This window comes from Schistocerca piceifrons, chromosome 9, assembly GCF_021461385.2.
Source record: "Schistocerca piceifrons isolate TAMUIC-IGC-003096 chromosome 9, iqSchPice1.1, whole genome shotgun sequence".
In the NCBI taxonomy this organism is placed as follows: domain Eukaryota; kingdom Metazoa; phylum Arthropoda; class Insecta; order Orthoptera; family Acrididae; genus Schistocerca; species Schistocerca piceifrons.
In genome coordinates, this window is record NC_060146.1 from 40856572 (window position 1) to 40884237 (window position 27666).

At 43.7% G+C, this 27666-nt stretch overlaps 1 protein-coding gene across 3 annotated transcripts in view; it reads left to right on the top strand.

Annotated features, from left to right (window-relative positions):
- Window positions 1-346: 346 nt before the first annotated feature.
- The window catches only part of LOC124716947 (apoptosis-stimulating of p53 protein 2-like), a 137970-nt gene continuing 110650 nt past the window's right edge, over window positions 347-27666 (top strand). For all 3 annotated transcript variants that reach the window (XM_047243535.1, XM_047243536.1, XM_047243537.1), the window contains exons 1-2: window positions 347-504; window positions 5356-5523. In XM_047243535.1, the coding sequence (XP_047099491.1) occupies window positions 378-504; window positions 5356-5523 (295 nt within the window). In that variant the 5' untranslated portion in view covers window positions 347-377. The remainder of the gene's footprint in view (window positions 505-5355; window positions 5524-27666) is intronic.

The window sequence follows — 27666 nt, forward strand, 5'->3', positions numbered from 1 at the left end:
GAGTCTTTTAATACGTTTTCTATTTTTGGTACTTAGAAAAAACATTGACATATTCATCATTGAAAAAATATTGAGTTTAAAACTGCTCATGCAGGAAGCGGTCAAAATAAAAAATCTGTTATCATACGAAATATATTCAATATATTTTTTATTGTAACAGCATCTTGCGAACCCCTCTGGCATAGCTGGTGGACCCCTGGGGGTCTGCGGACCACCTGTTGGGAACCACTGTTTTAGAGCATAATATATGTCCCTGGAAAACTGTACCTGCGAGATCTGTTGGCTCTGATGGTGGATCCTTCTGCAACGTGGCGCTGTGCTGTGTGTTCCAGCTGCCGGGCGACGTTCCGGCGCTGAGCCTGAGGGAGCTGCGCGACATGGCGTGCCGGCAGCAGTCGCAGATAGAGTCGCAGCGCCAGCTGCTGGCCGCGAGGGAGCAGCGGCTGCGCTTCCTCAAGCAGCAGCAGCTGCACCTGCAGCCGCAGGGCGCGCCCAACCAGCAGGGTAAGTGCCGCTTTCCAGCACGACATCGCACCACCACGCGGTGCTTCGAGAAGCGTCAGATCCCCTTCCCATCCAGGCACCAGGGTTAGAGTCGTTTTCCAACAGGACAACACCCCACCACACAGTGCTGCAACAAGCAGCAGGTCCAATTTCCCCAGCCAATAGGATGAATGTCATCTTCTAACAGGACAACACCCTACCACCTCTATTTCTCAAGCAGCAGCTGCAGTTCCAATTCCAGCCTGATGGCATTTCCAATCAGCTGGATCAGCCTTAGTTTCCAACACGACAATACCCTATAAGGCAAATAGGTACACGTATTCCAACAATGAAACACGTTAAGACACTCTGCTTCTATCATAATTAACACATCAGGCTTTGGGAAAATATCATACACAACGACTCGAAGATAGTAATAGCATACAAGTGTGAGAACTATCCCGCCGTCAGCTTAACAGTTCAAGCGTCCAAGTTCTTGACTAGTATAATGCGAGGGTCGTTTCAGGAGTTCTGCACATCGTCAGGCGGAATTGAAGGAAATAATTTATTTTACAAAATATGTTTTCAGGTTTTCAGTATAATTTCCATTCTTGCTAATGGCAACTTCTATATTCCGGATAGGGCACCTTCATTGTTAATCTGTCTGATTACTCGGCTCACCTCACTAGAAGCTTCATCAGTTGTACTGAAAAGTTTTCCACGGAGTTGTTCGTTCCGTTTGGGAAGCGATGCTTGATGGGCTCATATCAGGGCTGTATGGTGGGTGGGGAAGTATTTCCCATCCATATTAGTCGAGCGTTTCTCTCATTGGTAGGGCAGTATATGGTCTTGAATTGTCGTGCAAAATGAGGATACCAGCTGTCAGCATGTCAGGTCCTGTTTGACGAATTTTCAGACGCAAAATATTTTACAGAAACAGCTTGTAGTACCCACCTGTTACAAATGTCCGTCTGGGGCACTCTATTTGTAGCTATGACTCCATTCGTGTCATACTGCGAAGATCCTCATCAGGTTCATCTTTGACTGTTGGCGACGCATTTTTTTCGCTCATGGGAGTCACAACTTTTCCACTGTGACGACTGAGACGTAACTTCTGGCTCAAAATCTCGTGTCCTTTTCAGAAATTGTTCTCCTTCTGTTCAATAATGTCGAAGCAAGTCTTCAACGATTCTTTTGCGAGCTGCTTTCTGCTCTTCACTGCGATCATACGGAACCCATCTGGCAGTAATTTTTCACTTATGGTTCTGTAAACTAAAGTGACAAACATTCTGGCCTCATATGCAATTTCCTCGCATGTTCTCGTTGATCCTCTTCCAAAATGTCATTTACAGTAACCTGAGAGATGTAGTTTGTTGCAGTTGATGGCCTTCCACTTCTTCGATTGTCGTCAGTGCTTACCCGGCCTTCAGCCGGCCAGTGTGGCCGTGCGGTTCTAAGTGCTTCAGTCTGGAACCGCGCGACCGCTACGGTCGCAGGTTCGAATCCTGCCTCGGGCATGGATGTGTGTGATGTCCTTAGGTTAGTTAGGTTTAAGTAGTTCTAAGTTCTAGGGGACTGATGACCACAGATGTTAAGTTCAACTGGCTCTAAGCACTGTGGGACTTAACATCTGAGGTCATCAGTCCCCTAGACTTAGAACTACTTAAACCTAACTAACCTAAGGACATCACATACACCATGCCCAAAGCAGGATTCGAACCTGCGACCGCAGCAGCAGCGCGGTTCCGGACTGAAGCACCTAGAACAGCTCGGCCACAGCGGCCGGCAGATGTTAAGTCCCATAGTGCTCAGAGCCATTTGAACCATTTTTACCCGACCTTCACGGAAACGAGCAGAACACCATGATACTGTGCTGCGACCCACTACACTATTCCCACACATCAGTGTCAAAGCGTTGTAAATTTGCGCTGGCTTCTTTCGCTTTTGATTTAGGAGCGCTGGTCACTACGTACAATCCCACCTGACTCGGTGGCGGCTTCCATTTTAAAACTGAGTTACTCACGACACAGCCACGCGAACCAGAAAACTCATACTCGACCCTCACGCCTAAAGTCTCTTTCACAACTAGCATGAATTTCAACTTAATCACGCCACCGTAACGGTCACACGTGCGCAGTGTGCAGGGCTTTTGAAGTGACCCTCGTACATAGAAAAATGGAAAAGAGTGTTGGGGATTTTATGTATGAGGTAAGTTTGACTTTTGTAAAGCAACAAAGAGGCAGTTTCAACGTTGAAAGTGATAGCTGGAGCAAGAGCTGAAAAAAAAGAGACGTTCATAGAAGTTGTCGGCTTAGAAAAAGGATTCATGAGTGTAAAATGGTACAAGGTGTTTGAAATTTTGCAAAAAATACGAGTAAAGTAATGTGTGAGGAAAGACTAAAAAACTGCACTCCGAACAGGCCATGAAACGGTATACATACATACATGTAGTGGGCACGGGACATTAGGTGATCGGTGATGATGATGATGATGATGATGATGGAGTTTGGTTTGTGGGGCGCTCAACGGCGTAGTTTCGGCACTCGTACAAATTCCCAATATTGGCACTGTCTAGTCCCACCACTTTCCCGAATGATGCTGGTCGGTGAATAGCGTATGTACGAGGGTCGTTCAACAAGTAATTCCCGACATTTTTTTAAAGCCATTAATATACATAGACAAGCGACCTTGTTGATGCTTCAAATCTGATACTTGTTCTATGCGCCGGTGAAGTTTCGAACCGTTCTGGCACACGGCAGAGCCGTAGTACAGCGTCAAAATTGCGTGTACATACGACTCACGTTACAAGCAGCGCGCTATTATTGAATTCTTGTGTGGAGAAAAAGAAACCGCGGTGAACATCCATAAGCGTTTGTGCACAGAGTATGACGATTCTACAGTTGATAGGAGTATAGTTGGGCGATGGGTAAAGAAAGTTACAGCCTCAGGAAATGCAGAAACAGAGCTCCATGATCAGCCACGCTCGGCACGTCCTGTCACAGCCACTGCTCCAGATATGCTGAATCGTGCGGATGCCATTATTCGTGCCTACCGGCGCATCACAACTCGACAATTGGCTGTACAGATGTCGATCAGCATTCTAAGTGCGTCTGGAATGATCGAGACTCTCGGATATTCAATAAGGTGCTCACGGTGGGTTCCACGAATGCTCACAGCGGATCACAACATTCAAATAAATGCCATTTCATCTTAATTGTTGGAGGGTATGAGACCGACGGGGAGGCCTGTCTTGGATCGTTACGAGAGACGAAAGCTGGGTGCGCCACTTTGCATCGGAAACAAAAAGGCAGTCCATGGAGTGGCATGATCCTCATTCACCACGAAAGACGAAATTCAAGACAAGTCATGGTGACAGTCTTCTGGGATTGTGATGCTGTCGTTCTCGTGGATATGATGCCAAGAGGGTCAACCATCAATTCAGAGGCTTACGTGAAGCCTCTGAATAAACTCAAGAACCATTTCCGACGCGTTCGATCGGACAAGAATCCACCAGAAATCTTGCTCCAACACGATAATGCACATCCACACACAAGTCTGAGAACCCCGGAACACATCGCCGAGTTTGGTTGGACATAACTGTCTCATCCCCCTTACAGTCCAGACCTGGTACTCTCGGATTTCGATCTCTTTGGTCCGTTTAAAGATTCTGTAGGGGGTGACGAGTGTGTCAGTCATGCAGTGAAATCATGGCTACGCCTACGGGACAAGAGCTTCTACCAGCACGGAATACATGCTGTTCCACAACGTTGGCGTACGGCCGTAGAACGTGTTGGAGACTGCGTAGAAAAATAGGACATGGGCAAGAGATGTTGATGTATATTGTCACAAAATTCTGATTCTTAACAATAAATATGTTCTGAGAAAAGAAATGTGTCACATTACTTATTGAACGACCCTCGTATTGTCCTAGTCAGTGGCGTTGACAGTGCGGGAGATTCGGTTGTGGTATTTTCCGTGCAGCGGACAAACAGTACGTTTCCGGAAATGAGTTCCTGTGCTAAACTTATCCGTCTTGTTCCCAAATACAAGCCCGCAACGGCTGTAAAGGAAATTTAGTCATGGCCTGTTGAGAGAAAAAGGAAGGTGCTATCACGCAATATAACTGATGATGGTCGAAGTAGAGAAGATATAAAATGTAGACTGGCAATGGCGAGGAAAGAGTTTCTGAAGAAGAGAAATTTGTTGACATCGAGTGTAGATTTAAGTGTCAGGAAGTCGTTTCTGAAAGTATTTGTATGGGGTGTAGTCATGTATGGAAGTGAAACATGGACGATAAATAGTTTGGACAAGAAGAGAATAGAAGCTTTCGAAATGTGGTGCTACAGAAGAATGCTGAAGGTTAGATGGGTAGATCACATAACTAATGAGGAGGTACTGAATAGAATTGGGGAGAAGAGGAGTATGTGGCACAACTTGACTAGAAGAAGGGATCGGTTGGTAGGACATGTTCTGAGGCATCAAGGGATCAACAATTTAGTATTGGAGGGCAGCGTGGACGGTAAAAATCGTAGAGGGAGACCAAGAGATGAATACACTAAGCAGATTCAAAAGGATGTAGGCTGCAGTAGGTACTGGGAGATGAAGAAGCTTGCACAGGATAGAGTAGCATGGAGATCTGCATCAAACCAGTCTCAGGACTGAAGACCACAACAACAACAACATCACATTATGTGGACTGTGCAGTCACATGTGTTGTACACGATTTCGAGCATCATTCGAAGGCTGTCAAAATGATTATTTTGTTTCTTAGTTTTGGACAAATCATTTCGCGAAACACTTGCCCAGTTGTTTTCCCAGTATTCTGTTTTGTGTTGTAAGCAGTGTGATTTGAGGGCGAGGTGTTTGTTGCAGGCCAGCAGGGACAGCAGCAGCAGCAGCAGCAGCAGCAGCAGAGGGCGCACGAGGCGGAGCGGCTGCGCAGGCTGCGGGAGCGCGTGGAGGCCCAGGAGCTGAAGCTGCGGAAGCTGCGCGCGCTGCGCGGCCAGGTGGACGCCCAGAGGCAGGGCAACGCCGCGCTCAGTGAGTAGCCGAGCCCTCTGTCTGTCCTAGAGGTGGGGCGTTCGCGAACTAACCGGTCCAAAGGAACAGTTCACCAAGATGAGCGGAACGAGCGAGGAACGAATTCTAAGGAACGGCGGTCGTTCATAGTTCACTTCGGTCGCGGCTTTCTACTTGTAGTTCCCGGGTACGGGAAACGGTCGGTCTCGTTCCCGCAACGGCGCGTCGGCCGGTCTCGTTCCAGCCTCGGTCCCGTTCCCGCCTGTCTCGGTCTCGGTCTCGCTCGGCCGGACTCGTGCTTCTTCGTGTGGCCACTCGTCGCAGTTCCACTGCCGACTGCTCATAGTTCAGTATCGAGTTGTTGTTTGTTTCGTTCGCTTCGCACGCCCATTCTAGATCTGTTTTAAAACTTTTTTGAACTCTGAACGTCTGGCTCTTTTCGTATGCTATTCAGCGTCCACGACCGGTAATTAAAATGTATCTTATAATTATGTAAACTACACAAAAATTACGTGGTATGTAATACATACATCTTTTCAGGTAACAAAACGGCGTACCAGTTTACATCACTATTTCGATAAACAGCAGAAGGAATACTTGTAAAAAGGCAAGATTTTTTGTTATTACACATGCAAAGGACGTCGGCACGGCACACACGAGTGGCCATTTTCCGTCTTTTTTTGATCCAAGGTAAAAGAGTATGTTCATTGTTATGGAAGGCAGAGCGACTTACATCAAATGAAGCCCGCGCTTCGTAATGGAGTGTCTGGTTTCACATTTTGTAAAAATAATATGGTAACACCTACACTATTATTTCAGTGGTACAGGGTGGCACACGAAAAATTTGCCTGGAGTACTATAACGCTACAGTTGGCTAAACGAGATGTTTTGCAGAATCACGAAAATTACAATTGTGTGCGAATTCTGTTATGAATAAAAACTCTCTACTCCAGGGAGGGGGAGAGGGGGGGGAGGCAAGTGTCCGCTCTTGGCGCCTTCCATCTTCAACCACCTATGCTACTAATTTTCAGTTTTTCATAACAACCATATACCACGCATAATGAACGCTGAACGAGTAAAAATGAACGGTTCCCAAAAAAGAGCAATCACCAGTGAACTAGTTCCCAAGGATGAACTACTTTGCCCATCTCTAGTCTGTCCACAGTACTTGCCTGCCTCTATTTCTTTGACGTCTGCTCATTAGAGATCCGAGCCTAACTGTGACTTTCTGTTAACCGTGATTTCTGTGAATGCTACTTTTCGGTAACTGCGATTTTTAATTGCGACTTGTCAAAATTTTAAATCGTGGTTCATGAATTCCTCCTTACTCCAAAAACTTAACATGCGATTCGTGCTGTTTATCGCCATAGTTTCTACTCTGGAAGCTGTGACCACTGTGCAGGAAATAGGATCCACGAGACACAGAAATGCCGAGTTCAGTCAGTAACCAAACATCCATATGTACCTCTACAGGGTGAAAAGCATTTAAACCGACAAACTCGGGGAGGTTGTAGGGGAAATCAAAACAAATATTTTTTCCTAATGTCATTTTTTTCCTGTGAGGAGTATTTAAACCGGTAGAGGAAGATTTCTCTGGCGGCAAATTAATTAAACCAAGAAACACTTTTCCATTTTTTTATGACCAAGAGACAACACATTAACACAACCCAATTTCAATTACAGCAGATTTTCAGAAATGCCTCCATTGACACGTAAACAAAGGTTACACTGTCGGATCATGTTCTGTCTGACACGGGCAAAAACCCCAGGAGTGTCCTGAATTGTTCCTGTTGCTGCTACTATCCGGCCAACCAGATCCTCTTCTGATGCAACTGGAGTTGCATAAAACAAGGTTGTACATCTCTCCCCACACAAAAAAGTCCAGAGGGGACGTATCTGGGGATCGAGCAGGCCATGGTACAGGACCACCTCTGCCAGTCCACGTTTCTGGGAAGCGTCGGTCCAGGAATCGACGCACACGACGACTGAAATGTGCCGGCGCCCCGTCATGTTGGAACCACATGCGTTTTCTTGTAGGGAGTGGGACGTCTTCCAGCAATTATAGCAATGCTCTGGCTAGAAAATTGTAATAGTGCCTGCCATTTAACGGCCTAGGTAGCAGCTACGGCCCAGTTAAACAGTCCCCAACAACACCGACCCACACATAACGAAGAACCGCACTTCATGAGCGCTAGCAACTGTGGCATGTTGGTTATCCTCACTACAAACATGCGAATTGTGCATGTTGAAGACTTCATCACCCCCGAACGTTGCGTCATCGGTAAACAACACAGAGGATGGAAATGCAGGATGCACTGTGCAATTTATCACCATAGTTGTCAGATTGTAAGCTGTGTGCACTGTGCAGGGAAGCTGATGTCCAGAGACAGGGAAATGCCGAGTTCAGTCGATAACCAAACATCCATCCGTATCTCTCTAAGGTCTGCTGTAGCCAGATGCTAAACTGTGACTTCCCTTTATGAGTGATTTCTGTGAACGCTACTTTTCGTTAACTGCTATTTTCAGTTGCGACTTGTCGAAGTTTCAAAACACAATTCACGAATTCGCAACTTGTATTTTTTTTTCGTTTTCGTGTGTTCAGCCTTCTAACTGAAGGTTTCAGGGACTTTGGCCGATCACTTATGTAAAAAAATGGAACACCTGCAGCTGTCGTTTTGATGTTATTTCTTGTGTAGCTACCGGTTTCAGTGATCAACACACCATCTTCGGGCATTAACCCGTTAACCTCAGCTAAAGCCCGAAGATGGTGTACTGAATCATTGAAACGTCGAAAGGACGGCAGCAGGTGTTCCACTTTATTACGAAAAGTTGAAGTCCAATTTCTGCGATTTATCACCTTAGTCGTCATACTGGAAGCGGCTGGCACTGTGCAGCAAAATGGACACCCAGAGATAGCGAAATGCCGAGTTCATTCAGTAACCAAACATCTGTCTGTACCTCTCTAACGTCTCGTGTAGGGCCGCGCGGGGTAGCCGTGGCGTCTAGGGCGCCTTGCCAGGGTTCTCGCGGCTGTCCCCGTCGGAGGTTCGAGTCTTCCCTCGGGCCTGGGTGTGTGTGTTGTGCTTAGCGTAAGTTAGTTTATGTTAGATTAAGTAGTGCGTAAGCCTAGGGACCGATGACCTCCGCAGTTTGGTCGCATAGGAACTTACCACAAATTTCCAAATTTCTTCTACTGTAGGTATGGGCTAAACTTGACTTTCCGATACCAGTAATTTCTGTGAATGTCCCTTTTTGGCAACTGCGACTTTTGTTTGCGATTTGTCACAGTCTAAAATGACATTTTCGAATTCACAGCTTGTATCCCTCCACATTTCAAAACTTTAAAATGCGATTTCTGTGGTTTATCGCATTAGATGTTACACTGAACGCTGCGTGCCCTTCGCGGGCATATGGCATCTAGAGACAGGTCAATGCCGTGCACAGTGAGTAACCAACGATCCTCCTTTACCTCGCCAACATCTGCTGCAGGGTCGGCTTGAAGTGTGGCTTTCCGATATGAGTGATTACTGTGAATGCTACTTTTCGTTAACTGGGATTTTTAGTTGCGATATGACACAGTTTAAAATCGCGTTATACGAATTCACAACTTGTATCCCTCCACACTCCACCAACTTTAAAATGCGTTTTCTGTGATTTATAAAAATAGATGTTACACCGGAAGCTGCAGGCGCTTTGCGGACAGGTGGATGTCCAGGTGTAGTAAGTAACCAACCATCTACTGTACTTCTCCGGTGCCTGGTGTAGGTATGAGTAAAGTGTAACTTCCGATACCAGTGATTTCTGTGAATGCTACCCGTCGATGTTATGTACGAGCATACGACCCTGTCCTCTGGGTGCTTCTCTTCTTTCTTCTTTCGTTTCATCCGACTTTGGCATATATTAAATCAATCAACTTTTAATGTTCTGTGCCTTTCTGTTAACCAAGTTTGTTTCATTCTCTCTGATCCTGCTTTCCTTTCTTCTTGAGATATTTGGATCGTTTGTTTGATTTCCGTTTCGACTTGGAATCTATCTTTCTTGTCCTTGGGATTTTTTTTTTTACAATTTTATCTATGAGCAAGTTTTTTGTGATTTGGTCCGCCTAAGTCCTCTATTTTTTCAATAATTGTTTTTGTTTCAGAAACAGCTACACTTTTTTTGTTAATATATTTGTGTTCATTCTGAGGATGTGTCCATAAAACAGTTCTTCTTTTCGTCTTCGTGTCTGAGAGTTTCTCCGTAGTTTGGTAAAGGGTTTCCTTTTTGATGCGGCTTAGTTTGTTTTTGTGGAATCTGCGGCCAAGGACTTTTCTTGAATATCTTCCTTTCTTTGATCTGCAGTCTTTCAAATGGGCCACGGTTGGTGGTGGACAGTTGGACAGCGTTTCGACTGCATACGGTGCTTCGTGTTTGATTACTATATTGTAATGTCCCATTTTTTCGTTCCATGAGAGGGAAGTATTTTTTGTGACATGAAAAGGCCAGTTCAACTTATTTTTTTTCAGATTCGACTGCCTTTTCTCGAGGGCATTCGAGTTGATCCATTCTCCCAGATACTTAAATTGTTTGACGTTCTGTAGTTTTTGTTCTCCCAGTTTAAAATGTTTTCGTGGATTTTTTACGTTTATCATTATTGTGGTCTTTTCGAGGGAGAAACAATCTCCACTCCTTCCAAATTAATTATATAAGCGTAGACCAGACGTGGCTTGAATTCAGAGAAGTAGTGTCGGCAGCAATTGAGAGATTTATACCCAATAAATTAACAAACGGCGGAGCTGATCCTCCGTGGTACACAAAACGTGTTAGAACACTGTTGCAAAAACAACGAAACAAACATGCCAAATTTAAACAGATGCAAAATCCCCAAGATTGGCCATCTTTTACAGAAGCTCAAAATTTAGCGCGGACTTCAATGCGAGATGCTTATAACAGTTTCCACTACGAAACTTTTTCTCGAAACCTGGCAGAAAATACGAAGAGCGTCTGGTCGTATGTGAAATATGTTAACGGCAAGAAACAATCAATGCCTTCTCTGAGCGATAGCAATGGAGATACTATCGAAGACAGTGCTGCCAAAACATAGTTACTAAACACAGCCTTCCGAAATGCCTTCACAAAAGAAGGCGGAGTAAATATTGCGAAATTCGAATCAAGAACAACTGCCAACATGAGTAACGCAGAAGTAAATATCCTCGGAGTAGTGAAGCAACTTAAATCACTTAATAAAAGCAAGTCTTCTGGTCCAGACTGTATACCAATTAGGTTCCTTTCGGAGTATGCTGATGCATTAGCTCCATACTTGATAATTGTGTACAACCGTTGGTTCGACGAAAGATCCGTACCCAAAGACTGCAAAGTTGCACAGGTACACCAATGTTCAAGAAAGGTAGTAGGAGTAATCCACTAAATTACAGGCCCATTTCGTTAACGTCGATAAGCGGCAGGATTTTAGAACATATATTGTGTTCAAACATTATGAATTACCTCGAAGAAAATAGTCTCTTGATACACAGTTAGCATGGGTTTAGAAAATAATGTTCTTGTGAAACACAACTACCTCTTCTTTCGCATGAAGTGTTGAGTGCTATTGACAAGTCATTTCAGATCGATTCCGTGTTTCTGGATTTCCAGAAGGCTTTTGGCACTACCACACACAAGCGGCTTATAGTGAAATTGCGTGCTTATGGAATATCGTCTCAATTATGTGATTGGATTTGTGGCTTCCTGTTAGAGAGGTCACAGTTCGTAGTAATTGACGGAAAGTCATCGTGTAAAGCAGAAGTGATTTCTGGCGTACCTCAAGATAATGTTGTAGGCCCTTTGTTGTTCCTTATCTATATAAACGATTTGGGAGACAATCTGAGTAGCCATCTTAGGTTGTTTGCAGATGACACTGTCGTTCATCAACTAGTAAAATCATCAAAACAACAAAACAAATTACAAAACGATTTAGAAAAGATATGTGAATGGTACGAAAATTGGCAGTTGACCCTAAATAACGAAAAGTGTGAGGTCATCCACATGAGTGCTAAAAGCAATCCGTTACACTTCTGTCATACGTTAGATCAGTCGAATCTAAAAGCCCTAAATTCAACTAAATATCTAGGTATTACAATTACGAACAACTTAAATTGGAAGGAACACACAGAAAATGTTGTAGGGAAGGCTACCCAAACACTACGTTTTATTTGCAGGACACTTAGAAAATGTAACAGATCTACTAAGGAGACTGTCTACACCACGCTTGTCCGTCTTCTTTTAGAATACTGCTGCGCGATGTGGAATCCTCACCAGATAGGACTGACAGAGTACATCGAAAAAGTTCAAAGAAGGGCAGCACGTTTTGTATTATCGTGAGGTGTGGGAGAGAGTGTCACTGAAATGGTACAAGATTTGGGATGGACATCATTAAAAGAAAGACGGATTTCGTTACGATGGAATCTTCTCAAGAAATTCCAATTAGCAACTTTCTCCTCCGAATGCGAAAATATTTTGTTGACACCGACCTACATAGGGAGAAACGATCACCACGACGAAATAAGGGAAAGAGCTCGTACGGAAAGATATAGGTGTTCGTTCTTTCCGCGTGCTATACGAGATTGGAATAATAGAGAATTGTGAAGGTGGTTCGATGAACCCTCTGCCAGGCACTTAAATGTGATTTGCAAAGTATCCGTGTAGATGTATATGAGCTTTCGAGACCTATTGTTTCTGCTTTTTTTTATTTTTTAAATTTTTTTATGTCGTGTGTGACATTTCTATCTTATGTCTCTAGAGCAGAAAATCCTCTTTTTCGTTTTGCTCTAGGTATTTTTTTGCTGTCGTTGTTGTACGGACTGCAGTGTTAAGGCGATTAGCGTAAAGTGGAAATTCGCCGGGGAAGAGGTGGAGGCGAGTTTTAGAGGGGCAGCGCGAGCCGCTGGCGCTGAGGGCGTGGCGGGGCCAGATACAGGCCCCCCCACCCCCACCACCGACCTTATCTGCGCGACGCAAGCGCGGCAGTGTACAGCGGGGCCTAACGTAGCTCTGAGGGCCGTCGTTCAGCGGCCGATGGCGTTGGCGTCTACTGGGCGTGGGCGGAGGCGCGACGCACCACACCCGAGCTACGCCAACGTCCGCCTCGGAATTTTCTGGGACATAGGCTTACGCTGCAGGCTAAATGTACCAGTCACGCCGGCCGCGGTTGGCGTGCGGTTCTAGGCGCTGTAGTCCGGAACCGCGGGGCTGCTACGGTCGCAGGTTCGAATCCTGCCTCGGGCATGGATGTGCGTGATGTCCTTAGGTTAGTTAGGTTTAAGTAGTTCTAAGTTCTAGGGGACTGATGACCTAAGATGTCAAGTCCCATAGTGCTCAGAGCCATTTGAACCATTTGGTTACCGCTTCCAAAGACTGGGCATTTATTTTGTACTCGTACATTAATCGGGATTTTCGCCTTGTTATACGCAGTAGGTTACACTTACTAATACTGCGAGATAACTGCCAATCATTAACCACGCATTTATTTTCTGCAAATCCTCAGTGATTTGTTCACAACTTCCGTGTGATACTATTTTCCTGTAGACTACATCATCATCGGCAAACAGTCTTAGGCCGCTGTCAATACCATCAACCAGAAATGTAAGTCGTAGAAAGCAGAGGACCTATTACGCTGCCCTGGAGCACAACTGAAGTTACGCTTGATTCTGTTGAAGTCACCCCGTTCAGGACGACATACTGCTCCCTGTCTGTTAGAAAACTTTCTATCCCACCGCGTACGTCATCGGATAGATCGTAAGCGCGCACTTTTTTGTAGCAAGCGACAGTGCGGAACTGAGTCGAACGCCTTTCGAAAGTCGAGAAATATTGCATCAACCTGGGAGCCGGTATCTAGAGCCTGTTGTATATCATACACAAAGAGAGCCAGCTGTGTGTCGCATGACCACTGTATCCTAAAACCGTGCTGGTTTCTACAGATGGGCTTCCCAGAGTCTAGAAAGGTCATTATGTCTGAACACAAAATATGTTCCATGATTCTACAACAAATCGATGTCAGTGAAATTGGCCGGTAATTATGTGCATCCGATTTCTACCCTTTTTATAGATTGCTATGACCTGGGTCTTCTTCCAGTCCCGTGGAACTTTCTGCTGTTCCAAAGATCTCTGGCAGATGATGGATAAGAATGGTGCTATATTTGTAGCATAGTCATCATAAAATCTCATGGGGATACCGTCTGGGCTAGATACCTTCCTGGTGTCTAAGGATATTAACTGTTTTACAATCCCAGATACACTAAACACTATGTCAGCCATCCTTTCGTATGTTCGATAATTGAAAGGGGGAATGGTGCTGCAGTCCTCTACCGTAAATGAGTTTTTGAAAGCTAGGTTTAGAATTTCGGCCTTCTGTTTATCATCATTAGCTACATTACCCGTACTGTCAGCAAGAGAAGGTATTGAATTATTTGTAGCGTTCATAGATTTTACATACTACCAAAATTTTTTGGGGTTATTTTTAGAATCTGCAGATAAAATATTGCTTTCAAATTCGTTAAAAGAATCTCTCATTGTCCTTCTGACAGCTGCTTTCATTTCACATAATTTCTTTTTGTCAGCGGGGCAGTGACTACGTTTAAAACGACTGTCCAAAATTCTCTGCTTTCTCAGGGACTTCCTAATATGTTTGTTGTACGAAGGTGGATCCTTTCCCTCCCCTATACTTTTGCTAGGCACATGCAGAATTTCGCTATTCCTCTGCGCCCCATCATCGCCAATGGTGGCAGGCATATCGAACGTGTCATAACCTAGATTCGAATGTCTGCAGTAACGTTTACGTGTTGAAAAAAGTGTGTGCGTGCCGCAGTTTGTAACTAATTTTTTCATATAGTTCAATAATTGTCGCACTGTAAGATAAACAAATCACAAAAACAGGACGGCGGTGTACTCGCGGTGTTGGTCGGGACGTGTGTAGGGGTCTTCAGGCACTGTAAAAGTAAGTGACCGCCAACGTGCGAAACCAAGATCCGCTAGGGGCCGATACCCGTGTCTCGGCGACCACGTGGCTCCCCCTATTCTGTGTAAACTCCTCCAGCCAGTCCTTAGCGTGTTGCGTGCGTCCGAACACCTCCCAGTTGTTTACGTGTCAGCCGTGCAGGTGGATACCCCTCTAGTGGATGGGCGTTATCCTCTGTCTCTCCCTTACATCGACCTCAAGACCTCCTGAAATTTTGTTATCGTGGTGTTGCAGGAAAAGTCGTCTGCATTTGGTAGATTCCGTTTGTTTACACTGGACACTGTTCGCTCCCGTTTGAAACAAGCACCGTCAGATATGTACCGAGGTAACTATTCGCCATAAAACACCGGTAGCCCTAGATTAGTAAACATTGTAAAACGTAAGATTGCAGTAGGGTATAAAGAAGGACCTTTTGTACTTATCTTGGCATGTGAAATACCATCGGAGATCTAATAATTTAACTAATGCATAACCTATGAATTCCTTTGACTCAGTTTGCACTAGTACAGTTTACGATCATTTAATAGCGATGTAGTGTTCCTCCCCTCCCCCCCCCCCCCCCCCTCCACCCACCATTAGGTTCTAGTCTTCTCCCAACTAAACTATTCGTAACAGTCCGTGGGCCCACATTTAATTTTGACACATGTTGTAAACGTATTTATAATTTTTTCTGACACTCAACACACGGGTATCTTACGCCCTTGTTTGTGTGTCGTGTAGTTCGTGGACGTGGCATTTACTGTTCTTATTGGGGACAGACTGTAACACTGCAAACACCCCCTACCTCTCTCCCTCCCCCGACGCCCCTATTGATGTTTTGGTTGTGGTGACTGGTGACTCCTGATCTGTAATGTAGCTCGAGGCCTTGGTTAGGTCGGAAGGTGAACGTTTGGTTGAGTTGATGAAGCGAATGAATGTGAATACGAAATAAAGGTTGAAACAGACTGATCTGTAGCGTAGTCCGGTGTTTACGCTCGCACCATATTTAACGCACATAGATTTACGAAAGCTAAAAGAAAGAGGTAAACTCGGGAAAGCTTCATTAGATAATAAGCGAATCTCCTAGTATTTTTGTGCGTAGTATGTACATAAATAGCTCAATAACTACGGAAAATGGAAAGGGAACTATTACGTAACTTTTACCCTTGTTTAGATGCAGAGAATCGTTTCACTGAACCCTGTTTGAGAATTCATTAATTTTTGCAGATATTGATAATGAAGGAATGCGATTTTCGTTGAACTGTAATGTATAATTTTGTGGCGCTTCTAAGTATTTAAATAGTGAAGAAATGACTGCCGATAAGCTGAAGGAAAAATTTACTTATTGGCTAGTTTCAGTAACATGTTTTGGTCGCATACTGGCTAACTGGTGCGAGCCATAGACTGTGAAGCATTCAATAACTTATAAACAGTGTAATTCGCATAGACTAATAATACGAAGTTAGTGATCTTTACAATAAACACGTTCATCATTAACAAATAAAGGTGCATATAGACGCCGCGGTGTTCATGTAAGTGAATAGCATTACAGACAAACCTGTTGCCATCTCTGCAACGCCAAATATGTTAGTGGCTTAGGACAATATGCTGATTTGTGTTTAAAACCAGGGTAAAAGTTACGAGTAAATAAAGCACTCCTTTACATCTTTCGTTGTTTATTTACGATATATGTTCATAATATACATTAAAGAACTCGTCGTAGATTTGCCCATTATCTAATAGGTTTTCTAAGTTTACCTTCTAGTTTATGATAAGAAGTGCGCTAAATATATATATTATGGTCCGTGATTTCCCTAAATCGCTTCAGGCAAATGCCGGGATGGTTCCTTTGAAAGGGCACGGCCGATTTCCTTCCCCATCCTTCCCTAATCTGAGCTTGCGCTCCGTCTCTAATGACCCCGTTGTCGACGGGACGTTAAAACACACTAACCTAACCTATATATTATGGTGCGTACGTAAACATTAGGCTACATTAGCTACAATCAATCTGCCAGCATAATCGTTGTCTGACATTAATATTCGTTATATTCCCCAACTAACAACCAGGTTACGTTTCAACCTAATATAGACACCGGGCTACGCTTCAGATCAGTTTGACGGCACAAGAGATTTAAGAGCTGATGGTGGTGGGGTGTTGGTATCACATTCCAACCGAAATTAGTAATAAGGGTTCGGTTGTGTGGTACTTATGTTATATATAATGTGTTTATTTTATCTAGTGTGTGTGTGTGTGTGTGTGTGTGTGTGTGTGTGTGTGAGAACATTGTTTAGAAGTTGACCACCATTTTTTGGATAACACGATATTGTCACCAAACTTCCGTATGTATACCGTGTGGTTTCATTTTACTTAAGGTCTTACATTCATTAGCCTGAAGCTTTTTCACAATTCATAGTCGAAACAGCCGACCCTTTAACTTGTTATAACACTGGAAAGTTCAGAGACTATCAGTAAGTAATGAATGTCAGGTTTTATGTGGAACTAGCAAGATAAATGTCGCCATTTTTAACAATTCCGCATCACTTGCCATTAATTCAGCGATGATGTATTACACACATCTGTATAACATGGTACGATTTCACTTGGTGCGACCAGCCCGTGTGAATTGAGAAACCTGTGTTAGATTGGAGAAAGCCTCATCTTCTAATCTTATTTCGTACTTTGTTTTTATACATGAAACATGCACAATAAAGTATAATGATTTGACGAGAGTGTGCGCTGGAATCTACAATCATACGAAGAACGAAAGTTCCTGAATATAAGCAAATAGATCCGCATTCTGCTACCAGACATCGACGTCAGGTATTTGCGACACGCGAACGTGTGTACTTGACCGGGACTCGAACCCTGGTTTCCCGCTCATCGCGAGTTGTCACCGTAACCAATATCAATGACGTTACTGAAAATAATTGTGCGCCTCAGTAAAACTTTTATCAGTTCAAGTTTTGATCAATAGGCAGGCCTGCATCAAAACCTTTGGTACATGCTAGCCTGTTTTCTGACTCCATGTGCTACATTATTGGTTGTGGTCTGTTGGTTGTGCAGAACAGAATATACTGCGTTTTTCAAAACTTTCAGAGAACCCCTTCAGATTCTTTCAAACCATTGACGAACGATTGTTGCTTTGCTCTCTCATGTTAACTATATCGCTTTTCTCACCTGCACAAAGTAATAACTTTGCTCTGGGTGTGCTAAATGGAAGGTCATTTCCATGTGTAAGGAATAGTTGACCTAAATCTGAAACGTGTGCAACTCTCCCCGTGATTTCTTAGCCAGTCATTGAAAGTTTTTGAGAACAACTCTTTACATTCTTTCTTGTGGTGTCAAGTCCAACAGTCATTCGGTAACGCATTCAGATTTAACATAATTTTAGTAGGCTTGGCTACTGTGGTTAAGGATGGTTACGGTGACCGGAATCGACTTAAATGATATAGTAATAACTCAGCTGAGTCTTCTGAAAAAAGTATGGGAGGTGAATGGATGAATAACCAAACTGGCAGATCCTGTAAGTTACCGTACAGAGCACGGACCTAATTTCTTAATGCGCTTTCTGCAGCCGAATAAATAGTACAAACTATGCACCTCCAACTTTTTTTCGCTACTCTTCCGTATCTGCAGAGTTTTTCCAAGTCCATTGGAGAACGGCTCTAGCGATATTTATTTTATCTTTAAAAAGTTCCGTTTCGGCAGCAGTCTGAAAGCAAACGAGAGAGCTGTGCGCCGTTGGCAACTCCGCCCATGGTGAGATGTCCATCTGTAGACAAGGAAGACCGACAGTTCCGCCTTTCAGCCTTCACCCTCCCCCCCCCCCCCCCCCCCCCCCTGCCTTCACTGCCGCCACTCCCTCTTTCGCCCCACCCTTTCAGCAGAAACTTCTTTCCCTGTCGAGGCTCCCGACCTAATCGGGATAAAAGCGAAAGATGCTGTTGCGCAAATAACTTCATAGAGCCGGATCGGTAATCGCTAATGTAGCGGAAGCAATACGATGGAGTCTCCCCCTCCGTATACCTCTTCTGCCCCTCCCCTGTCCTCATAACTCGCCCCTCCCACCATGAGAGGTGACCCGACGGTCGTCGAAGGACCTCAAATTACTTCCTCGTGTTACGACACCCGCTTTTCACGGGCTACGGTAATATAGGTAAGAAATTCCACTCCGCTTTAACGATCCAGTCTTTTCATTTCGCACCGCCCTTTTCAGCCCCTCTCTTTCCCTGCCTCCTTTCGCCCTCCCACACAGATGTGCACTGGCTAGCGGTATTGGAACCGCATTCGAGAGGACGAAATTCCTTCACGGCATCCAGATTTAGATATTTCGTGCTTTCCCTAAATCGCTTGTGCCAAAATCTGGGATGGTGCCCTCAGAAGGACAAAGCCTGTTGTACAGCCTCGTCCGACAAGAATTGTCGCCGTTCAAGGTCTGTGTTACGGGTCAGAAGGCGTGATAGTCGCATCGGAAGAGATCAGCACTATAGGGCGGGAGCTCGAGTGTCTATCCCATTTATCCGTAATTGATGAGCCTGAACTCCGAGACCTTATGTCGAATCCCGCCCAGCACAGAATCTGGCGCACCATTCCAACGGCAGTTTTCAATAAACACGCTGCCCCGCGCACATTCTTCATTCTCCGATGGATGTCTGCCGATGTTTTTCCTTCGGCAACCGTGAAAAAAATAATAGCATGTAGATCGTGTTTGGACACATTTGGTAATACCATTGCCATATTTCGCGTTTCTCCAGGTTCGGAGGACAATGTCACGCCAGTTACCTTGCTACATGTCTGCGCTTATACACCCGCATTGGATTCACGCTACGTTGCATATACGCCGCAGAAACGCTCTCAGACGAAAACATTTTGATAACCCCCATATGATATAAGGTGTTCCTAATATGTATGAGCTCTGAATTCTGGAGAATAGCAAGAACTTGTTCAAACTTGATGTAGCATGGAACCCTTTCGTCAGCTTGGAACACCTTGGTGAGTCCCCAACAGATCTGATGCGGATAATCTGTATTTCTTAATTTTCTTCAACAGTCCTCTATGCAAATGTACCATACCTGTATTTGGTGTGCTGTTGCACAGACATGCATTTGATTTCCTTCTTGCAGTTTGAAACTCCAACACTATAAATGTTGACATCTTGGGTTGTCGGGTGTTCTGCCGGATATTCGGCAGAACACCCGACAACCCAAGATGTCATTAGATCGCCGGGAAAGCCTGAAGAGTTACACTATAAATGTTCATTTCATGATCCTTTCGACTATTGTTTCTGAGCTTGTAACATCTTAGGAATTGTGTGTCTGCGGGTCTTCAAGGGGTGCGTCTAAAAACTTGATTTCAGTATCCGGATATTGCTGTAAAAAGCTTCTTTTACTGTCATATTCACGTAACGTTTGTGCAAGAAATCTCTTTTTTCCCCAGCTGCTAGGTCTACAATAGACTTGTATCCTTCATACCAGATAATTGCTTGCTGATTTTATCACTTGTGAAAAAGTGTTGTATTTTGAGCAGACATCACCTGTAATTTTACAAGATGAAGTTTGTCCGCTTTTGTCTACTAACAAGGGAAATCCCCAACGCACCGCCCTCAGATTTAGTGGCAATATAGTCCAGGGGATAGCCCGTCAAAAACTGAACGCAGATCAAGCATGGAAGCAGGAAGAAGGCGCACTGAACTGTGAAAAAGAAACTAGAAATAGTGAACGGGCCGAGCTCAAGATGTGCAGCATCGGGCATATTTACGTAGTTACGGCCTCACTGTTATGTGAGTGCGGTGGTGGACTGCGAAGGGGGAGATCCGTGTTCAAATCTCCCTCGTGCCCCATTTTTTTTCTTTTTTTTTTTGTCCACACAGTTATGATCTGCCCGTCCGGTCACTGACGTGTCTGTTTGTTGTATTCAGACTTCAGACTTGTCTGTGTGTCGTTGTATACCATCCGTTTGCAACAGTGAGGTGTAAGAAAGGGACCTCCAGACGTACGTACCTCCTATGTGTTCCTCACAAGTGCCACGTGTTATTATTCTTGCGTTTCAGTTTGAAAGTTTTGACTTTCGAATTCCTTAGTTGTAACATAGTTCACACCAGCATATTCGTTATTTTCATTTCTGTGAGATGTCTGTGTGCCGTCTCGCCTGCTCTCACTGTTCATAACATTTACCTGGCGCGGTAAAATATTCTTACCAAGTGACGTATTCTGTAACCAATGTGTAGTACGACAGTTGCCAAGACAACAGGAGGAGAACAGACTCGACAATGACCGGACGGACAGTTCATAATTTTCTGGGGGAAAAAAAAGTGGAGCTGTTTGAACACGCAGTCCAACGCCGCGACCATATAACCACGACGACATCTTCGGCTTGGACTGTTCACTGTTCACATTTTGGTTGGTTTTTTCTTTCTTTTTTTTTTTTTTACAGTTCAGTACACCTTTTTTCCTGTTTTCATGCATGATCTGTGTTCAGTTTCTGACGGACGATCCAAGACCCTTTATGACCTTGTACGGGAACCACAGGTTTCGAACTCGTCTTCAGTCGGTGCGGATTTTAATTTAAGCCTGTTCTTCTTTTTTCTGCCAGCTTCCTTCTTACGATGTTCAATTAAATTTTTTTCGTAGGAGGATGCCTCTGTTTCCATGTTTTCCCAGCTTTTATCCTGCACTCATTTTCTTTATGAGCATTATGTCGACAACTTTTATCGATGTTCTCTCATGCACTCTGCTAGCATTATTCTCCCCATTTTCGGAATAAATAAGTAGTCAGTATTAGTGCAAACCATTAAGGCACTGTACGAGCCAGGTGGCGCAGTGGGTAGCACACTGGACTCGCATTCGGGAGGACGACGGTTCAACCCCGCGTCCGGCCATTCTGATGTAGGTTTTCCGTGATTTCCCTAAATAGCTCCAGGCAAATGCCGGGATGGTTCCTTTGAAAAGGTACGGCCGACTTCCTCCCCTGTCCTTCCCTAATCCGATGACCTTGCAATTTGGTCTCTCCCCCCCAACCAACCCCCCCGCCCAACCCCATTAAGGCACTAGTTACACCTGTCAACATAACTTAAAAGTGAGAAGTTTAAATGGTATAATTTTAGTAACAAATTCAAAAACTGTCACTTGTGGGACACAGTTGCTTTCAACATTTCTGCGTGATCATTTACATATTCAATACTGCTTTGTGCCATTAAGTGTTTTATTTGGCTTTTCTCAATCCTAACCTAAAACAAACAGAATTTCTGAGTCACACAACAAAACTTTTCGTAAGTTGTCGTGGGAGGGACACTAATGCATAGCTGTTTCGGTAAACGATCAGCATGCTTAATGTCTTACCTCTGTTTAGAAACTGTGGTTTAAAAGATGAGGTTCTTCTCTTGATACTTAAAAATTGAAACAATAAGGGGGGGAGGAGGGGAGGAGTTACAGGTTAGTCTGCAATTCCCGAGCGGTTAAGAGCATACGCGGAAAGACAAATTTCCAGTGATAATGATTGTTTAGATGTGCGGCTGGTCCCGGCGGAGGTTCGAGTCCTCCCTCGGGCATGGGTGTGTGTGTTTGTCTTTAGGATACTTTAGATTAAGTAGTGTGTAAGCTTAGGGACTGATGACCTTAGCACTTAAGTCCCATAAGATTTCACACACAATGATTGTTTAGAGCAGCGCTAAACATTTTCGCAGGACAACTACGAGAGGCGCAGATTTTGGAACTCCATAAGGATGTCTTTGGAGTCTCAAGGAACTCGAGGGTCTGAAATACTTGCTTATTGGATTCAGACTGACTACTACGCTGAAAACTAATTCTGCGACTGGGTGGCTTGCTTCTTCTCCCTCCCGCTCGCCCTCCACTCCCCCTGCTGGCTGTCACTTCATTTGTGACCAGGAAGGCCATGTTTGGTGGAGGCCCAGTGGCTGGAAGTGAGGAGTAATAGACTACGTTCCATAAAGACTTCAGTGCGACCATAGTTTACCTCCTTCCCCCCACGACGGTTCGAAGTAGCCTTTACACGGCTTACAGTGGGACATTGTCCGTTGACACATGGCTTCCCCTTACTTTGGTTAAAACAGCAGTCGAGAAAGCTGAATTTAGACAACATTATAACACTAAACAAATGTTGTTGCGATCCTGTCTGTTGTTTTAATCAAAGTTAGCACCAGGTCGCTGCACTCTGTAGACAATGCTGTCTAATAGCTTCCCCTTATGTCGAGAGAAGCCCCCAGTACGTCAGATGCGAGACACAGCTGTCGGTTCGACGTGTTTTAACTGAGTACGTTTTATATGACTACCTGAGGGTTAAACTGGGTCTCCCACAGGATCTTCCCTCTATTTTAACTGATAGTGAGGCAAGTGGTGTTCGTGTTTTAAGATTTTGTGTGGTGTCCGGAATTCTTTCCAAAATATTGGGTGTGAGATTTTAATGTTTCACAGAGCGGCTGGGTAGTCACCCAGCCGCAGTTAACCGTGTTTTTACTGTTATTTTATCCATGTCTTTCTTAGCTGTTCTGTTGTCTCGTTGGGACTTTATTACGGGGTTACGTTATTGGGGTTGCCTTGCGGTTCTTCTTGGGGATGAAACTTGGTTTTCTGTTTTATTGAACTTTCATTCACAAAGCTCATCGGTATATTATTAATGGAAGGGTATTAATGACTCTGTTTAGCGCCCTCATCCATAAATAATAATAATAATAATAATAATAATAATAATAATAATAATAATAATAATAATAATACACGAGGATGTAAAGAGCAACTGATAATAGATTCAGAGGTGACACATCAAGCGAAAACTAAACAAAGGTCGCTACACTACGCATACATTGATTACCAAAAAGCTTTTGATAGTGTACCCACTCATGTTTACTACAAATATTGGATATATACAAAGTAGATCCTAAATTGATACAGTTCATAAACATAGTAATGAGAAATTGGAAAACCACACTTAATATCCAAACAAATTCAAATATCACATCACAGCCAATACAGATTAAGCGTGGAATATACCAAGGACTCATTAAGCCCTTTCCGGTTCTGCCTTGCTCTGAACCCACTATCCAACATGCTAAAGAATACAAATTATGGATACAATATTACTGGAACATACCAACACAAAATCACACATTTGCTATACATGGATGATCTAAAACTACTGGCAGCAACAACTCAACCAATTACTAAAGATAACAGAAGTATTCAGCAATGATATAAATATGGCTTTTGGAACAGACAAATGTAAGAAAAATAGCATAGTCAAGGGAAAACACACTAAACAATAAGATTACATACTGGATAACCACAGCGACTGCATAGAAGCGATGGAAAAATCAGATACCTATAAATATCTTGGATACAGACAAAAAATAGGAATAGATAATACAAATATTAAAGAACTAAAAGAAAAATATAGACAAAGACTAACAAAAATACTGAAAACAGAATTGACAGCAAGAAACAAGACCAAAGCTATAAGTACCTATGCTATACCAATATTGACCTACTCATTTGGAGTAGTGAAATGGAGTAACACAGACCTAGAAGCACTCAATACACTTACACGATCACAATGCCACAAATATAAAATACATCACATACATTCAGCAACTGAAAGATTCACATTAAGCAGAAAGGAAGGAGGAAGGGGATTTATCGACATAAAAAACCTACATTATGGACAGGTAGACAATTTAAGAAAATTCTTTCTAGAACGAGCAGAAACTAGCAAAATGCACAAAGCAATCACTCATATAAATACATCGGCTACACCATTGCAATTTAATAACCACTTCTCCAACCCTTTAGATCACATAACATCAACAGATACGAAGAAAGTAAATTGGAAAAATGAAACACTGCATGGCAAGCACCTGTATCATCTAACACAAGCACACATCGATCAAGACGCATCCAACACATGGCTAAGAAAAGGCAATATATACAGTGAGACGGAAGGATTCATAATTGCAATAAAGGATCAAACAATATTAAAGATTCCAATACCACAACAGATAAATGCAGACTTTGCGAACAACAAATAGAGACAGTAGATCACATCACAAGCGGATGTACAATACTAGCAAATACAGAATACCCCAGAAGACATGACAATGTAGCAAAAATAATACATCAACAACTTGCCATACAACATAAACTAATAAAACAACACGTTCCCACATACAAGTATGCACCACAAAATGTACTGGAGAACGATGAATACAAATTATACTGGAACGGAACCATTATAACAGATAAAACGACACCACATAACAAACCTGACGTCATACTCACCAATAAAAAGTAGAAATTAACACAACTAATCGAAATATCCATACCCAATACAACAAATATACAGAAGAAAACAGGAGAAAAAATTGAAAAATACATCCAACTGGCTGAGGAAGTCAAGGACATGTGGCATCAGGATAAAGTTGACATTATACCAATTATACTATCAACTACAGGAGTCATACCACACAATATCCACCAGTACATCAATGCAATACAGCTACATCCAAACTTATATATAAAACTACAGAAATCTGTAATTATTGACACTTGTTCAATTACCCGAAAGTTCCTAAATGCAGTGTAACATATACCGTACAGTTAAAAGGAAGTCACGCTTGATCAAGGTCCGCGTTACTTTCCATTTTTGACCAGACGTGGCGTCTGAGAGGGGAGAGAAATAATAATAATAATAATAATAATAATAATAATAATAGATGACTGGGGCGCCAACTCCATGTTGCTCGGTAAGCTCTGACATGTTTGTTTTCTCACTTGGAGTGCTGCTCGTGACAGCTGCTTGTGCTCGCTCACGAGCCAAGGACCCTGATACTGACTTCTGTTGTGCTGCACAACAGAAGTCGGTATCAGGGTCCTTGGATCGTAAGCGAACACAAGCAGCTGTCACGAGCAGCATTCCAACTGAGGAAAACAAACTTGTCAGAGCTTACCGAGCAACATGGAGTTGGCGCCCCCAGCCATCTGACTAAGAGCTCTGAGTAGAAAACATGGGTTTTTGAAGCATTGTGGCAGCACACTGTTTCTCCCTAACGCCCGCCCACCAGCCTACTGGCACTTCAGGGGCTTCGGCCAAGCTGACGAGTGGCTCTGCACGACCCTGCTGCGTCTGGCCAGTCATTTACATACTCCGTAGGTAAGGCTGCTCCCGGCCTTTACACTACCACACTTCAGGTTTAGTAGCAACAGCGTACAGCTGATAGCTGTACGTCACTGCCCTTCCTATCGCGTGTAGCAACAACGTTTCCGCCGGCCGAAGTGGCCGTGCGGTTAAAGGCGCTGCAGTCTGGAATCACAAGACCGCTACGGTCGCAGGTTCGAATCCTGCCTCGGGCATGGATGTGTGTGTGATGTCCTTAGGTTAGTTAGGTTTCAGTAGTTCTAAGTTCTAGGCGACTAATGACCTCAGCAGTTGAGTCCCATAGTGCTCAGAGCCATTTGAACAACGTTTCGCGTCTTTTGCCCCTGTTCCACGGGCTCCCTTGAGGGGGGGGGGGGGGGACCCTCTTTTTCCGGCAGGTTTACTCATTTTCCGTGTCTCTCTAACCTGTATGAACCCACTGACGTCGCTGTACTCCGGTGCCAGTGTTAAGCGTGTCGACTCTGATGAGGCGTGCCTTTACGTGACCATCATCTGCTGTGGCACAATACAACAGCGCCTAGACGGTGTACAGTTAATTCTGTTAAGTGGAGCTTGTACCCTGGGACAGCTGCCCAGAGCATGTGCGAGTCGCAGACCTCTGACAGCCAAACGTTAACACTTTTGCCTTCTCTCTGCGTTGTATCTTTGGTTTCCTAGCTTGAAGTGCCCTTGCTGGCTGCCAACACTCTTCACCCCAGATTGCTAAACCCTCGTAAAATTTACTATTGCGGTTGGTACCACTTCGCGGTTCCCGCCAATCTGATATTGTATTCGGTGTAAAACAGGACATTTTGTACTTATTTCTTGTGTGACATTCCACTGTAGAACTTAGAATTGTAATTAATTAGGACTGAAGAAATCAATAAAGTAACTACAAATCTTTTGATCTATATGAAAAAGAGAGGAAGTGCAGGCTTTCTGATGTCTGTCTGGAATAGTATGTTAAGTGAAACTTACTGGCAGGTTAAAACTGTGTGCCCGACCGAGACTCGAACTCGGGACCTTTGCCTTTCGGGGGCAAGTGCTCTACCATCTGAGCTACCGAAGCACGACTCACGCCCGGTCCTCACAGCCTTACTTTTGCCAGTATCTCGTCTCCTACCTTCCAAACTTTACAGAAGCTCTCCTGCGAACCTTGCAGAGCACTTGCCCGTGAAAGGCAAAGGTCCCGAGTTCGAGTCTCGGTCGGGCAAACAGTTTTAATCTGCCAGGAAGTTTCATATCAGCGCACACTCCGCTGCAGAGTGAAAATCTCATTCTGGAGTATGGTAAGTGTTTAATGGCTTAATTAACTAAAAACGTTTGTGAATTTGAAGCCCATCCCTGACAGTTCGTTACACAGTCCTTGAATTTTTGCACAATTCCATTATACGAATATTCATGAAACTAGCACATATTGGAATTCTTACTTGATGGGTATGTTTTGTTCATAGTAGTAAAATATTAATGTACCGCTTTGTCAGAAAAGTGACATTTTCGATTTGCGTTCCCATGTCGGTCACAATAAAACTAAATGAAATTAAAATTAAAAAATATGGCAGTATTATCACTTCGTAAGTGTTTTAAGTTGCGGGAGATTGCAGGTATATTAGTTACATCAGTTCTCTGTGTGAAGCAGAAAACTGTTTTACATGTAATTACGATCTCTGAATGTTTTAATACTCGATGGAATAAAAATATTTCTCGTCCGAATACTATTAATCACTTCCACACTATGTTTTCTTACATTGCCTTCTGAAATGTATTATCTTCCGTGCCTAACAATTCCACTCGAAGCCAAAGTTAGAGTAACCTCGGCTTGTGTGATTCCTTTTGAAATTACGAGATCAGTAATCGCCGTGTCTCCTGTAGGGCACCTATCGCACTTCTTTAACGTATTTTGGAAAAGATGCAGATTCCGTTTTGCAGGTAAATTCGATTAACTTATTTGTCGGTGAAGTCGACCAAAAATTCCTCCCACGATAGCTTGTGTTATTACAATGCTGAAGGCCACTTTTTAGTAATTATTTGAAAGTGGAATCTTACCCGGGAT